The 17,605-nt window shown below is 39.4% G+C and overlaps 1 protein-coding gene across 3 annotated transcripts in view; it reads right to left on the bottom strand.

Annotated features, from left to right (window-relative positions):
- RAB3IP (RAB3A interacting protein) overlaps nt 1-17,110 on the bottom strand; it is a 60,997-nt gene extending 43,887 nt beyond the window's left edge. The window contains exons 1-3 of one of the 3 annotated variants that reach the window (XM_058308414.2): nt 16,886-17,110; nt 3,794-4,069; nt 2,821-3,079 (exon numbers count right to left, since the gene is read on the bottom strand). In XM_058308414.2, the coding sequence (XP_058164397.1) occupies nt 2,821-3,079; nt 3,794-4,044 (510 nt within the window). In that variant the 5' untranslated portion in view covers nt 4,045-4,069; nt 16,886-17,110. Of the gene's footprint in view, nt 1-2,820; nt 3,080-3,793; nt 4,070-16,097; nt 16,659-16,885 lie in introns of those variants that run through there. The other 2 variants (XM_058308413.2, XM_058308415.2) reach the window with 2 other exon arrangements.
- Between the last annotated feature and the right edge of the window lie 495 nt (nt 17,111-17,605).

Below are 17,605 nucleotides of genomic sequence, written 5' to 3'. Positions count from 1 at the left end.
AGTTCCATAGGTCCCTGAGGCTCTGGCTCCCCCTCTGCTCCCCCCCTCCCCACAGTCCCAAACAACTCCAAAACCAAGCAGGATAAACTCCATTAGATTTCAAGATCTGAAAATCATCTGTGGATGTTTTGTCCTCGAGGCCTGCTGGAAAGGCAGGCCCTCCCACACCCTTTCCAAGGGCTTGCACTTACTCTCCCCAGGTACACTGGGACATATGTCCTACCTTCTCTGAGCACTGACTGTGGCTTGGCTCTCTGCAAATGCTGGGGCACAGGCCTCACCAACTCCAAAAACTGGGGTGTCAGCACTCTCTCTGAACAATGGGGCACAAAGTCCCAGCAGAAGGCCTGCCCCCTCCAAGCGCAAAGGCAGACTAGGACCACACCTTCTACACAAGTGGATGGGCCCACTTCCTTGGGCTGAGGAAATTTTTGGCCCTGACCTGTGCTCCTGTGCTTCCATGGTTCTGCCCTTGAAGTTACTCTTCCTTCAATATCCCTTTCAGGCATGCTTTTGTTCATAAAAATTTTGTAAAACCTTGCTAACTTTGCATGCGGTTCCAGGTGGTGTAAACCATCACACACAAGAACTTTCCAAAGATCCTTCCTGAATAATTGCATTTCCAACTCTAACTGCCACTAAAATGGCTATTCAGTTAACTCTCACATGGAACCCTGTTCCCTGGAGGCTCATGTGCCAGAAGTCCAAGGATATGGCTGATACAGCTACTTCTGGCCCTAGTCTCAGGGCACACTATCTGGATAGGCCGAGAGTTCTTCAAATCATCAGCTGTGGGTTTCTTCATGCTTAAGCATTCAGTTTTTAGTTTATCTCTTTCCTCTTGCATTTAACTATAGGCTGCTAGGAGAAGCCAGGCTGCATCTTCCACACTTAGCTTGGAAACCTCAGCTAAATATCCAAGCTCATCACTTTCAAGTTCTGCCTTCCATCTGACATCAGAATACAATTTCTCCAAGTATTCTGCCACTTTATAACAAGGATCGCCTTTCCTCCAGTTTCCAATACTACATTCTTCATTTCCTTCTAAATTCTCATCAGAGGTAACTTTAATGCCCATATTTCTACTGACAGTCCCTTCAAAGCAATCTATCTAGATCTTTTCTATTAAGTGCCTCAAAATTCTTCCAGCCTCTATTCATTAGCCAATTCAAAAGACGTTTTCACATTTTTAGGTATTTGTAACAGCAGCACCCAACTTTCTAGTACCAAAAAAACTCATTAGTTTCCTAGCTGCTAAAACAAACACTGGCAATAGATTGGCTTAACAACAGGAATTTGTTGGCTCATGGTTTCAGAGGCTAGAAGGCTCACTTCCTCCAGAGTCAGTATCTTCTGACTAGCCAGCAATCTTTAGGGTTCCTTGGCTTTTCCACTACAAGGCAAGACACATGGCAGCATCTTTTCTTTTCTCTTCTGGAGTCCTGACTTCCAGCTTCTGGCAGATCGACATGGCTGCTTCTCTCTGTGGCCTTCTTTATAAATCTTCCAGTAACAGGATTAAGACCCATCCCAATTCAGTTGGGTCACTGAAGTAACCTCATCAAAATGTCCTTTTTACAATGGGTTCAGACCCACAGGAATGGATTAATATCAAGATGCTTTTCTGGGGTACATAAGTCTAAGCCACCACAGTGTAAAATCATCAAATAGTAAGTCTAATCTCAACCATATGTCAGTCAGCTTAAACAGAAACAATACAAAAGCATTAACACAGAAAGGTAAGGAGAAACATAAAATAATATTAATAGCATTAACAGAAACTAGCATTTGGGTACTACTATGAGATAGACAGTGAGACAGGGATGTTATATGATTTTTTTCATTAATTTTTACAGCACCTAGAATATTTATTATCACGATTGTACAGATGAAAGAAACGCAGATTCAAGAAGTTGAGTTATGATTTACAAACTGGTAATTTGGCAATGACAGATATGGTAAAAAATCATCACAAATTCAGGACCCAAACCTCACATTTTTAGTGGCAGGCCACTTAATTATGCATAAAGTAGTGACCATAGCTCTCTATTAAGTCTTTGAAAATGACATAGAAATAAATGTGAAATCAAAATGACAGATGACTCCATATAAGGAATTAAGAACTAGAAAACTAACAAAAGGACAAATAGGAGTAAATTTATAAAATTTAATCGCAGTCTCAGAAAAAGAATAAGACATAGCCAGAAATTTGGAAACTGCAGGAATTTTAAAGATCAAATGGAAAAGAGGTTACAAGGACAGAAAATTCCCCAAGCTAAGACACTGAAAATACTCACACCCCGCTGAACAACAAAGGTAACATTACTTTTTTTTTTCATAGGAGGTACCAAGAATTGAACCCAGGACCTCATACATGGGAAGCAGGCACTAAAGCAACTGAGCTACACCCACTCCCTTAAAAGTACATTTTACTGAAACATTTCTTCAAAACAAAATGACTTGGTCTGAATGACTTAAAGTAAATGACCATCAAGTTGACCATATGAAAAGACAGAAAAACACTCATGTGGAATAGAATCCATTTGCATTACAGGTAATTCAAGACAGGGAGCAGACAATGCAGGGGACACAAGAAGAGTTTCAAAATCTCATTTTGCTAGTTAGCATTCTTAAATCAGTTTCTTTCCTATCCAGCCAATTTCACAGATATCTAAAATGTCACCCAAAAGAGCTGAGGCTGGGCAAATGTGAAAGGTAAGGATAGGGCTATACTGATTTCATTTATGAGTTCCTCTGCCTCACGGAAAGTATTAATTTAGAATATAATATATGGAGAGAAAGAATACCGTTTTTTCTTACCCTCTGAGCTTTTGCAAGTTCTTCTTTTAATCTTTCATAGCCTTTTTCTCTCACTTCCAAAACAGATGGGCTTCGTAAGCGGGACAGACTATCAGTACTCAACCCAAAAATATCATCATTGCCATCGCAAGCCTCTGTTATTGTAGCACCCTGTAAAAACTCCCTCTCTGCATTACAGCTGTCCTTTCTTGTAGTTAATTTAGTTAAACCAGCTGCAACTCCAGAGGTAGAAGAGGATGCTGGATCTGTAACATGGATGCTATAAAGAAGAGAAATGTTTCTCAGAAAACATCAACATACAATCATATAAAACTGGCATAAACACAAAAGTCTAGAACTGTGCTATCCAAAATGTAACGTCTATATTTAATAGTGTATCCTCAGTCACACTATGCAGATTTCAAGTGCTCAATAGCTGCATGTGCCTAAAGACTACTATATTAAAAACACCACAGGAACAGAACATTTCTATCATCGCAGAAAGTTCACTGAATAGTGCTACTATAGGAGTTAGAACTATGGCCTTTAGGCCAAATCAATACTGCCACTGTTTTTCTATTAATAAGTCTCACAAGCCAAAAATTGTTTTTACATTTTTAAATGGTTGGGGGAAAAAAAATCAAAAGAATAATAGTATTTTGTGGCACAAAAAGTATATGAAATTCAAGATTCAGTGTCCATAAATAAGTTTTATTGAACACAGCCAGACTTATTCAGGTATGTACTGTCTATGGTCGATTGTGCACACTAACAGCAGAGTTGGGTAGTTGCAACAGGGACTCTGTGGCTTACAAAGCCTAAAATATTTACTATCTGATCTTTTACAAAAAAGGTTGCTGACTTGTTGCTTTACATAGGGAAGCTTATATTATTCACATTTTCTATAATAATGAAATTTAAAACAAGGTAATCAAGCAAACTGCCCATTTTCTTAATACAATATTCCAAAATAAGTGCTTTAATAATCTCCTACCTGATACTAGATATTTCTGCACAATTTAAATGTCTGGGGGATGAATACACAGGTTGTGTCGGAAGGTCAGAAACATCTAATGCATTAGCCTGGATAGGGGTAGAGCATAAAGCTGAAGGATGTGGCCGGTAGATGACACTTGGTGAGTTAGTCTGCTCTTGAGTTCCTGATTCAGACACACAAAGAAGGTCTGGAGAAGTAGGTGAAGCAAGGTTTACTTCATGGAAGCCTTCCAAGGGATCTTTAGCCATAGCAAAATCCTCATGATAAGGAAACCTATGTTAAAACAAAATACAGATAATTATCTTTATATGGTGACATTTTTTTGCTAGATTAAGATACACAAATTATAAAATTGCTTTAAGAGTAAATTATAAAGTTATAATAAGAGATAGCAAAGGAAAAAATGATTAAGTTCTTCCCTTCACTGGGTTGCCATGAGGATAAAGGGAAGACAAACCATATACAGAACCTGGCATTTAATACGATCTCAATTAATATTTGCTATTACAGTCAGCTATTGTATTAACTCACTAATATTAAAACTGCATGCTTCAGTTTTTCTATAAGTAAACATTTCATATAACTACTCAATTACATCACAAAGGTTGCATGAAAACTAATTTTATTTATTTGCATCTTTTTTTCTTTATCGAGCTAAGGGCTTATGGATTTTGTTGATCTTCCCAAAGAACCAACTTTTAGTTCTGTTCATTTTCTGTATTTTTTTTCCCTCCATTTCATTTGTTTCTGCTCTAATCTTTATTCTTTTTCTTTCTGCTTGCTTTGGGATTGATTTGCTATTCCCAAAGTACTAATAATAGTACTTTGATACCTGTGATACCTTCCCAGAACGTCAAAATCCTCAAATACAAGCACTATAGTAATTCCTTCAATAAAGCACAAAAACATTCATTACACTAAATGAAATTTTAATTAACTCCTTAGAGCCTTAAAAAGAGGCATCAAATGTTAGACAAGTAGAGAAAATCAAAGGTTCCAGTAAAATGTGGAAAGGAAAAGCTGAACAGTTGAGTGAATATTTACATATTCCTCAAAATTAGAGAATACTACATGTCACAGACCTTCAAGGATATAAACAATCAAAACTAAAACTATTTAAATCTTCAAATGTCAAATTTCAAACCCACATAAATGCTTTCTTTATTGTAGCAACTAGTAATTCCAGTCTTCAAAATCAAACTAGTCCTTGATTTTTCAACCAAAATATTCATTGTGCCAAGTGAAAGCTTATTTTAACAAGCAACTCAGTGTTTACACTAAGTTAATACTCCATTAACTAATTTTTTTTTTTATCTCAAGGAATATCTTTTATTCTTTATTTACAATCCACCATCACATACACAAACACACACTAAGGAAATATCTAATTCTGAATAGTTCATTTTTACTTGAATATAGTTTTACAATCAATTCACTTTAAGGCAGAAAACCTTTCCAAAAGGTTTCCATTAAAATTTGAGAATTTATTAGTTACAATTTGTGGTGGGTAAAATTGCATACCCCAGTTTGGACAAATTCTTGGTCTTGGTCCCTATTCTGGTGTGTGTGGACCCATCATAAATAAGATCTCTTCAAGATGTTACTTTAGTTAAGGTGTGGCCCAACTCAATCAGGTTGGGCTTCAATCCAGATTACTAGAATCCTTTATAAACCGTCAGAGAGAGACGTCATAGGGGACGGTCAGAAGCTTAAGAGTCAATAGAATCCAGAAGAGAGAGGAAAAGACACCACTATGTGATGGAAAAGCCAAGGAGCCAAAGAAGATTGCCAGCCAGTCAAAAGATACCAATTCTGGGAGAAAGAGAACATTGCAGCCTCTGAAACCATGAGCCAATAAAATCCTGTCGTTAAGTCAACCTATTCTATGGTATTTGTTTTAGTAGACAAGAAATTAAAACATTGTTTATGACACCTCCTTTCTTCTATCACATATACTTCTAATTCACCTTTCTATATTTTGAAGGTTTATTAAATCAGAGTGTGAAATCATTTGTATTTCTGGAAAAAGAAAATGGTACAACTCCTATGATGAAAAATGTTGCACCATCTAGCTAAATTACATACTGATTAAACCTATGACCTAGTATGCCCACTTCTAGGGCTTTATCCCATAGATACACTGGCAAAACAAAAAGGAAAAGATAGGTGCCTAAGGATAACAGCATTGCTTGCTGTAAAAAGAAATGACAAATATTTACATACTGCTACAAAGTGATGTTCAGGATACACTGATAAGTAAAAAAGGAGCAAGATAAATAACTGTATATACTATACTACATTTTATATAAGAAAAAAGAATACAAATACAAATTTATTTACATACACATAAAATGCATATATATTTATATGTATATATGTTATTTTTTTAATGGAAGGATAGTAAAAATGGTTACCTTTTAAGAGAAGGAAGAAAACAGGGTGGAGGGATAGTCATGAAGTTAAGACTTCTCTGAATATATCTTGCTTCGTAGATTTGAGTTTGGAACCATATAAATGATAAAATTAAATTTAAAATAAAACCCCTAAAAGTAAACAAGTGAAGCTAACTGTGTACTCAGCTGGTAGCTTAACCACATAGAAAGGAATTATTTCAAATGATTTTAAAACATAGTAATGTGACTGTATATCTCTAGTGGGATATATTCTAAAGACAAAAGAAACTGAAAAAAATCAAACTTTTCAGTAGTCATATTAGTACTAATACTGATATTGTTATTCTGTAACTATTATATATATTAGGATAAAGCAAATAAGCTATGTTCATGTCATCCAGAAAAGATCATCAGCATATGAGAAAAGAGATATAAAGTCAAAGAAGTAAAACCTTGCAGCCCTAATTTTGAATCATAAATATCAGAAAAAATATTTTATTAAAAAAAATTGCTATCTATATCCATTGAAAAGGTCTAGCAAAAGTGACCAACGCAGAAGCGACGAGTACCCATTGTGGCCAGAGTAATACCATTTCCTATTAAAAAGAACAAGCACTCCTTGAAGAAATGGCTAATTACAGGCCTGGGGTAGAAATGTACAACAAAATCCTGGAACACCTTGCTACACCAGGAAGCAAGAAAGCTACCAAAAGCTGATATTGGAGCTTTATCAAAAGGACTACCAGTGACCAAAGATGGAATAATTTGAACAGCAAAAAGAATAATATCTGCCATGAACTGAAACACAAATAAATTTCAATCCATGAGTTCATAATGATATTAAAAACAAAATAAAGCAAAACCCCACTGGTCTCCATTTTGACAAGTGTTAGGGAACTTATTCATTAATTCTGAAAGTGATTAATAAAAGGAAAGAATCAAGCATCTATTCTGACTATCCTGAACTTTAGGGAACCAAACAGTTGATAAGTTCTTTTTAAAAGAATGCCATCTAACAAATATAGCTTTAAATAAATCTAATGAAATAATGGATCTAGGCAATAATTACCAATAGCTATTAAAACCACAAGGTACAAAGCTGATTTAAAAGTGATGTTATAGAAAATGGTAGACTAGGGTCATGGTGACCCCACACCACAGTATTTCATCCATTCTTTCATCAAGTATTTATTGCAGAGCTACTATGAGCCAGGCTCTCAGAAAAGAAGATAAAAAGTCATCTGACTCCAAAAAGTCTCAATATAGTGGGAGAGACTGACAAGTTGAGACAAATGATACAGTATGATAAAATACCACAGAAGATGCAAAGAATACTAAGAGAGCACAGAGGATGGCTGATAAAATCAGGGGCAAAGAGCCCCCAGAAAAAGTAAAGTGAAAGCCAAAACCCAAAAAAATAAGTAGGGGATATGAGAAAGAAAAAGCCCTTCTCAGGCATGTGTAAAGCATAAAAGCAAAGTGCTTATAGAAAATACAAAAATCCCATAAGCTGGCACACAAACTATGAACCAGAGAGACAAGCCAAAAGAGGCCAGTTTGACTCCTGCCACTACTAGTTATATGACCTTAGATGATTTGTTGAGGCAGTCTGTGTCTAGGTTCTCTCATCTTGAAATCTGCGCCTTGGTTTTCTACTTTACAGGATGATGACTAAAAGGGAAAACATTTAAGCATTTAAGACATTACCTCAGAGCAGTGCCTCCATCTAAAGTGTTTCCTTTCTAGGGGATACATTTAAACATTATTTAAATTCAAGTCAATTCTGAAAACAAATTATTTTAAGATTAAATTTAGTCCCTTTTTCAAGCATGCAAATTTCTATTAAATGTAATTTAGCTGCTAATCACACTGGTCTGAAAATCTTTTGTTCCTTAAAATATATATAACCTTTAAAATTTATTTTACACTCACATTTCTTATGTGAGTAAATAAAATTATTTTCAAGCCGGACCATGTAATGAATGATATTAAAACTTAATTTCAATTGGAGATTACCCCAATTCATAAATTAAATTTGTCAGTACCAATATGTGAAAAGGATGGTCACATTAAATTCTTTTTTTTTTTCTTCTCGTGGGGCGGCTCTCCTTGCAGGGTGCACTCCCTGCACGTCGGACACCCATAGGCAAGGGGCACCCCAGCATGGCATGGCACTCCTTGTGTGCGACAGTACTGCGCATGGGCCAGCTCACCACACAGGCCAGGAGGCCCTGGGGATCACACCCTGGACCTCCCACATGGTAGGCGGATGCTCTATCAGTTGAGCCACATCCGCTTTCCACATTAAATTCTTATAGGTGAATTATTACTAACACAGTTTGGCTTGCTTTATTACTCAGCTCCAAGAGACTAACAGGGAAAAGGTGATCAAAACAACTTGTTCCTAATTTCTAAAATGCATTTCATGTTTTGTTTTTTTTCTCCCAAGAAGTCAGTAGTATTACAATAAAAACCGCAGCCAATATTTACTGAATGCTAATACTGGTGATAAGAATGTCACATGGATTGACAACTCATTTAATGAATGTCTAGAGAAACAATTGACAATTATTTTTTCTAATTAAATGTATTTTCTAAATGAAAACAAAAGATATCTCTAGGACCACTTAAGAAATTAAGATGAATTTATAAGCAGTCAGAGAGAGAAGTCACGGGGAGCAGTCAGAAGCTTAAGAGTGAATAGAGGGAAACGGACTTTGGCCCAGTGGTTAGGGCGTCCGTCTACCATATGGGAGGTCTGCGGTTCAAACCCCGGGCCTCCTTGACCCGTGTGGAGCTGGCCATGCGCAGCGCTGATGCGCGCAAGGAGTGCCCTGCTACACAGGGGTGTCCCCCGCATGGGGAAGCCCCACGCGCAAGGAGTGCGCCCGTGAGGAGAGCCGTCCAGCGTGAAAAGAAAGAGCAGCCTGCCCAGGAATGGCGCCGCCCACACTTCCAGTGCCGCTGACGACAACAGAAGCGGACAAAGAAACAAGACGCAGCAAATAGACACCAAGAACAGACAACCAGGGGAGGGGGGAGAATTAAATAAATAAATAAATCTTTAAAAAAAAAAAAAAAAAGAGTGAATAGAATCCAGAAGAGAGAGGAAAAGACACCACTATGAATTTATTGGTCGAATATTTTCAATTAAACATCTGACGAACATGGATAAATGGACATGCATAATTTAAATGAAATCTAGGAACTCAGTTTATATCAGTAGTCCGAAAGAATAAATAAAATCAAATTTTCTACAAAAGTACATTCCTTTTATTTGACTTACCTTAAGTGAGAAATATAGGAATTTGCTTTTAGGGAAAAAAAAACCAAACATTTCAAAGCTATAATTTTTATATATTTCCATATCAATTTAAGATATCTGAAAATCAAATAATCTGAAATCTGAATTTACTGAAATTCCTCAAAGCACTACATTTGGGAAGTGAATCATTTTCAACCAGGAGGTAATGTGGCATCGGAACCGAGTAGAAATAGGATATGACAGAGAATAAGGGTTTAGGGTACTAATGAAATTAAAATAGGAAAGAGTGACAAAAATCAGACTGGAGAGTCAGATACGTGACAGATAAATTAAAGCCTCATTTAACATGGAAAAAGTTGCGTGGAGTTTATCCTGAAGAAATGAAGACTGATATGGTCATATGTACATTTCAGAAAAACGACTCACAAGGCAATGAATATTTGGCTACAGAATGACAGTAGAGGCAACTGATTAAGAGGTTACTGCAACAGTCAAGTCAAAAGATTATGGGATCTGATCTAATGCCAACGTCATGCGTTGGTATGGAGATATATATATGGAAAACATTCCTAATAAGCTTCATTTACACACATGCATACTAATATAGCTAATCCTCACAGGGTCCCTCTGAAATATGTAGCCCTGTTTTACAAATAAAGAAACAGAGGCTCACAGAAGTTAATTAATTTAGACAGCTAATAAATAACCCTGGTCCATCTGACTAACATCTGTGGTCTCTCCACCACATCATTGGTGCTTAATACATTTAAGATCTACTTAGAAGGTGAAATTGTTGGAGGTAGGAAAAGAAGGTGGAGGAGGTATGGAATAAAAGTTAGATCAAGACAGACAATCTCTAAGGTAAGTCCTCCATATACCAACCATAACAAATGAACAATCCACACAGAAGTATACTGTTTAATCTCTGAAACATTATCTTACTTTCAGAAAGAGAAAACATAAGTTACTCTAATGTACTGTTTCTTGAAATAGGCGTATACTACTGCTTTGTGTCCTTTCTATTCTCTTACTCTTCATTCTTGCTACCATCATTTCCTGTTCCTACTGAGGTTTAAAATGCTGAATATTCAGCTCCTTGTAGGACTCAGAAAAGAACAACACATAAGTCTAAATAAATAGAAGACTGACTTTACTATAGTGGTCTTACTCCTATTTATCTTTTTTAAAGTGCAGATATTTGATACTAAGAAATTAGTGTTAATTCTTTAAGTGTGTAATGGTCCTATAGATGTTAACTGCCCCCATCTTTTAGAAATACATACTGATATATTTACAGATGAAATTGCACAATGCCTGGAATTTGCCTCAAAAGCAAACAAGAGGGGGAGAAGTGAATGGGGCAGAAGTGACTTCTGTTGATGGTTACTGGGACCAGGTGATGGAAACTTTGAAGTTCATTATACAATTGCACCTAGTTATTTCATCTGAAATTCTCCATAATGAAAAAGTTTAAAATAAGAAAAGAACCAATTCAAGATTTGTACAAATACTACAGAAAGGAGGGGAAGGGGGAAACTAAGTGTTTTATGTGTACATGTCTGTGTATATGTATAAAATAATTTTCTAATTAAGCTCGACCATAACTTCAAAGTTGGCTTTCTAAACTAACGTTCCAGTTATTTTTTAAAAAGTCACATTTACATTTTAAGAAACATTCTATGTTTACAATTATGAATTTAATAACCCAAGTGAAAAGTTAGTAAAATGGTCAATCAAGCTCCAAAAACTTTTCACTTTTATTAAAATAGAACACAAATTAATTTTTATTTACTAATTCCACTAGAATGCCTCATAACCTGACATATTTGAGGATGTCAGTTTTAATAGTTTCTTATATTAAGGATTTTCAGAAAATACTCAAAATTTATAATATACTAATACTATATTGTATTTAGTTACAAACCCTTGGAACATAAATACAAAAAATTGTTTTCCAAATATCTTTTTCTTTATTTTGTATATGTAAGAATACACGTCAACTAAATATTCAGTTCGTCTGATGAGTCCCTACTCGCAGACCCCCTGATCCCAGCTCTCTCATTCTTTTTCTCTCTCTTTCACTCTCCCTTTTCTCTTTCATTCCCAATACCTTTCGAGTCCAAATCTCCAACATTTTATAGATAGCCCTATCAAATTTTATTTAACTTCAACCTATAAAATTTATTTGTGAAAAAAAAAATTCAATTGGCACTCAAGTATGCATTGACTGGATAAATAAACAATCTTCAGTCTTTAGAGAAGGGATGAATAGTAAAGCAGTGGAGAGTAGAGGCAATGAAATCCAGTATATCCCTGTTTAAAAAGACAGAGATAGAATAGGAGGTACCTTGAGAAAGTATTAAGAATGGAGAAACTGAATTTTTAAGGTTTGGAGAAACCTGAACATTTTATCAGACTAGCTTTAGAAAACCTACTTTTCAGTCCAGATTGTCGTTAACTAGTTCTGTGTCCTTGGGGAAGTTACTTAACTCCTCTGAGCCTCAGTTTCTACATATGGTGGTGCTACTTTCCCCACCGTTCCCCTCCCCCCCCCAATCTACATGTGATAAAATCAAAAGGCTTAATTGTTAATATAAAAATGTTTTGCAAACTGGAAAGCAAAATACAAATGTATGACAATTATAAAGAGCCAAGAAAGAAGGAATTAGTGATGAGGAAAATATCATCAGCACACAGAAGTGTCTGTTTTACAAATCATAAGGGATCCTTATTTATCTGAGATAAAAGGAGAAAGGAGGAAAAACAGTTCTGAGGTATACAGTTCAAATATGATTCTCTTCTCAGCAAGGAATTAGTTAATCCTACTGATTTATTGCTTTTGAAATTTACTTTGGTTGTTCTTTTCTACTTTATCCCCATCTGTCAACCAGGTACTTCAAAACAAATACTCAATACTCCTTCTCTTATCTGGACACATCAAATTAATTCACTTGTTTAACTGGTTCTAAGTCTGTACGCTCCGTTTTGCTTTCAAAGGCACTCTCACATTCTTTAATAGTTTCTTCAAACTAGATTATCAATTCAAATACTTAGAGTTTTCTGAACTTCCAGTATGCTTATATTTACAATGGTGTTGTTGACTACAAGCAATAAATCTCCCAAACTTGAACTACAATAATTTTCACTCTTTATTCCTCTAATCTAAGTAATCATAGCTTAGGACTTTAGCTACTTCACCTTCAACTTTATCTTAAGTTTCCAATATTCTAAGCTAAAACAAGAATTCTTTTTCCCTTTATTTTAACTTTGATTTTATAAAAATTAAACTTATAAAGCTACCTAATTTAATTACAAATTGAGAGAGAAAGTACAAGGTGAAAATAAAGAGAAAATTAACACTATTTGTTCCAGGAATCCCTCTCTCCCTTCCACTAGCCCCTTCAATTCACTCTCTGAATACTCATTTCAATTTCTACTGTTAGATCAATTTCTTTTTTTTTTTTTTTTTAGTTTTTATTTATTTATTTAAATCCCCCCCCTCCCCCGGTTGTCTGTTCTCTGTGGCCATTTGCTGCGTCTTGTTTCTTTGTCTGCTTCTGTTGTCGTCAGCGGCACGGGAAGTGTAGGCAGCGCCATTCCTGGGCAGGCTGCACTTTCTTTCGCACTGGGCAGCTCTCCTTACGGGGCGCACTCCTTGCACGTGGGGCTGCCCTACGCGGGGCCCTCCTTGCGCGGGGCCCTCCTTGCGCGCATCAGCACTGAGTGTGGGCCAGCTCCACACGAGTCAAGGAGGCCTGGGGCTTGAACCGTGGACCTCCCATGTGGTAGACGGACGCCCTAACCACTGGGCCAAGTCGGTTTCCCTAGATCAATTTCAATATACCCTAATACTCTTCCACTGACAATGCATCACCAAACACAGCACAGTATCTACTGGGTACCAGGCCCAATGCTAAAGCTATAAAATGGGTCACTATGACTTTAAGCCCTGCCTTCAAAGCACTTGTCAACTAATGAAGAGACCACCTGGTCAATTAACACAAATATAATATAAATACCAAAACTTATAAATACTAAAATACAGGAATGCTATGGAGGCAAAAAAAAGGGAGAAAAAAAAGTACCACCTGGCAAAAGATAGTAATACAGAAAAGAAGAAACTAGCTAGAGGGAAGCAGACTTGGCCCAATGGATAGGGCATCCACCTACCACATGGGAGGTCCGCGGTTCAAACCCGGGCAGGCCCGTGTGGAGCTTGCCCACGCACAGTGCTGATGCGCGCAAGGAGTGCCCTGCCACGCAAGGGTGTCCCCCGCGTAGGGGAGCCCTATGAGCAAGGAGTGCACCCCGTAAGGAGAGCCGCCAAGCGCAAAATAAAGAGCAGCCTGCCCAGGAATGGCGCCTCACACACGGAGAGCTGATGCAGCAAGATGACACAACAAAAAGAGACACAGATTCCCGTGCCGCTGACAACAACAGAAGCAGACTAAGAAGAACACGCAGTAAAATGGACACAGAGAACAGACAACTGGGGCGAGAGGCAGGGAGCGGGGAGAGAAATAAATAAAATAAATCCTAAAAAAAAAAACTAGCTAGAAAAACAAGTTTTCAAGTACTCAGAAATTTTATTTTTAGGCAATCAAGTGTATTGAAGTTCTTAACTTTAGTAACCAATTTTACCACCCTTTGTTGAGCTGAATTTTAACTAGAATTATATTGGACAAAGGTTTAGTGTGAAAAAGTGTTAATTCCTTAGAATAGCCTCAAAGTCTTGCCCATCACCTCAACACATAAATATCTCTATCCACTACTCTCCTTTCTTTGCTCCCACTCCCCATCTATTCCAGCACTTTGTCTTATCTGGCACTTATTAAAAGTACAATAAAAAATATGTATGTGAAAAGTGCCTTCCTAATTTTGAGGAACTTATAAAAGTAAGAAATGGAGATGATTATATGACCTACACTCCAAGCTCCTATGAATACACTCCTTTAAACCTCACCCACTATGACCTTCTGAGTAGTTGCTCAGTACATAAATTTGATTACAACACCATGACACATTAATAATTACATGTACACTAATATTAAGTATCTCATAAAAGGTAAATTAAAAACAATTCTTCAGCATTACAACCTATACATAAGGAGGTGGGAGAGCACAGTGATTAAAAATATGGACAATGAAGACAAATACCCTGCCCGCCACTTAACTGCATGACCACGGGCAAGCTAGTTAACCTCTTGGTTTCTCAAGTATAAAATAGAGATAAAGGATTACCTATCAGCCCTAGGTTGTCATGAGAGTAAAAGAGTTATTACAATATAAAGTGCTTAGAGCAGACCTGGCATGTGATAAAGCACTAGATAAGTATTAGTAGATAATAGTAGTAGCAGTAGTGTTATTACCACTGTCAGAAAACTTGGGTCTTTTTTTTTTTAATCAGAAATAGAAATAATAGTTTCTTTCATTTGTGTCCCTCTTTATAAGCAAGTTCTTCTTCAGAAGATGTAGTCAAGGAATTGAAGGAGCAAGATCAGTAATAGTTCCATTTCTGGCAGTCACTCCCAGTTTTTAATCCCACCTGTGTGACCTCTGACAACTAAGTAAACATGGGCAAGTTACTTCACTCCTCTGAGCCTCAGCCTCCTCATTTGTAAAAGGCAAAAGCACCATCTGTATCCAGGAATGTTGTGAGGACTAAAGGATGGTACTTAATACAACAAGCAGTGCCTGGCACACTATCTTCTCCCCTCCATTATGAGGTTCATATTAGCTTGAACCATATGAAAACACCATTTTTTATGTAGCTCAAAAATATCCAATATTGGTAATTTCATATTATAGTAGTAACTACATTCATTCAAAGAGTGCAATGGGGCCTAATTAGAAACCCTTCCGCAAAGCAGCTGAACATTAATATTTACCCTGGTGAAACAACAGAGGTATTCAATACCGCCGATGAGTTGTTTGCCAAACACAAAAATGAGAGTTATAATAAATGTATCCACTTCGTCTCACAATGGCACATGCTAATAAATAACATTACTATAATGAAAAAATTAAAATAGCTTTTTCCTAATAAGAAATGCATTATTGTAATAAAATTGCATAACCACTAAGTTTATTTTTACAAATTCTACAAGGGACATAGGGTTACGTCACATTAACGATCACATTTGGAATACAATGTCTGTCCAAACATGAAAAGTCCCTAATCAAAATGCATAGCACTGGTAAATAAATAAGAAATGTAACAAGAAGGGCTCATAAAACTGGTGAAATATTTAACCAGTAAATATCAAATATTTACTATGATTGGTCTACAAACCTATTCCTTTTCCTTGATTTGTCATTCATCATTTTTTTAAAAATTGCATGAACAACAAAATAAGAATGAAGATAATGAGCAAAAACTGGGACTTTCAGATTTATAAATAGAACGGTATTGTTTTGTTTTGTTTCAAATCTCTTATCGGCCTCTTTTCCAATTATGTAATCATTCCCATGGCAAAAAGACTATATGGCTCTTTCCCGACAATGAAAGCAAAGAGTTGAAGGGGGGCTGAGGCGGCAGGGAAGTGTGAAACAGGTAGGCTTGGTATATGCTACCTTTCCACGGAACTAAACAGTCTCTCAGGAATCAGTACTAACCCAGCGCTCTTAATCTGCAAGACCTTACCCTTTAGCCATCACAGATTTTTGTTGTTTAAATCTCATAAAAACTGGAAACTCTTCACGTGCCGCAGACTCCACTTAACCTCACTCCTCGAGTCCACTAAGCTCGCTTTTCCCCGGGCGCTCGGGGCGAGATGTCAGCGCTGGAAGGGCAGAGGAATGACGTCTGTGCAGCTCCCCTCAACTGCCCGAAACTAAAGTCAGGCTGCACTGGCTACGTCCTCACCGCGACTCCCGGCGCTCGCTCTTCCCCGCCAAGTTTCACCGAAACCTGCCGAGGGTGACCTCTACGCCTCGGCATCGCGCCGGGGTCGCCGCTTACTCAGTCTCGGGCAGGAGAGAGGCCCCGGTCCAGCGCTACCGCTTCATCCCGCGCCGAGTCCCGGGGCGATGTGCCGCCGACGAGGCCGGGAACTCTCTGTACAGCCCGACCCCGAGCCCACGGCTCCGGGCTGCGGCCGCCCCGCCGCCAGGCAGCCGGGCTCCGGGCTCTCCGCCGCTGGCGCCCGGGACCGCGCGGTTAATGAGTAACACGCCCGAGGCCGGGGGAGCCGGGTCGACGCCACTCGACGCCCACCAGCGGCCGCGAGCTGCCCCGGGGCGCCAAGCTCGCCCCGGCCGCCGCGGGTCCCCTCCTGCCGCGCCCTCCTGCCGCGCCCTCCGCCGCGCCGGGACCTGCACCTGCCGCGGCCGCCCCTCCCGGCCCGCTCGCGGGGGGCGGGCGCGCGGGCGCTGAGGGGGGCGGTGCTCCGGCGCCCGCGCCGGGGCTCTCTCTCCCGCAGCCGCACTCACCTGACGAACGTATCGCGGCCGCTGCCCGCCCTCAGAACGCTCGCACGGCCGCAGAGAGCGCGCCCTAGGCAGCGAGCGGCGGAGGGAGACTGAATTCCGAGGCCGCTCCACTCCGCCGCGGCGGGCGAACTGCGCTGGGAGCCTCCGAGGGAGCGCGGGACTGCGCCTGCGCCGGGAGCGCGGCCGGGAGCGCGGCGCGGCCTTCCCCGCGGAGGGAAGGCGGGGCTGTCTGGGAGGGGCCGGCGTGCTGCCGAAGGGGCGGGCAGGCTTCGCGCCCCCTGGCGCCTGGCGGGGCTCGTCGCAGGTGGCGGGGCTCGTCGCAGGTGCCGCGATGCGGGCCCCAGGTGCCAACGTGGACGGTTTCCCTGGGAACCGGCGCGAGGTGGCGCCAAGCCGCGTCTCCTGGGCCGGGAGAGGCGACCTTGGGTTAACTTCGAGTGTGTTGGGTTAGCCAGACGTCGGAAGGGGAACCTTCGCTGCGAGCTGAGGGCCTCCAGAACCAATCCTTTATAATGTGTGTGTGAGGGCAGGAGGGCGGGTAGAGAGAACCCAGACGGCGTCATTCCAGCAGCAGGAGCATTCGAGAATGTCGTTTCTTTATCTGTCTTCTCTCATCTTTCGTGTCAGCTGTTTCATCAAACTTCTACCCCCACTTTAGGGCCTCCAGGTAGGAAAGGTGAAATTACAGAACTAAGCTCCCAAAAATCTGACCAAAAGGCA

This window comes from Dasypus novemcinctus, chromosome 12 (assembly GCF_030445035.2).
Source record: "Dasypus novemcinctus isolate mDasNov1 chromosome 12, mDasNov1.1.hap2, whole genome shotgun sequence".
NCBI classification, from domain to species: domain Eukaryota; kingdom Metazoa; phylum Chordata; class Mammalia; order Cingulata; family Dasypodidae; genus Dasypus; species Dasypus novemcinctus.
Note: the sequence above shows the minus strand (reverse complement) of the source record. Positions and strands in the feature narration are given on the sequence as shown.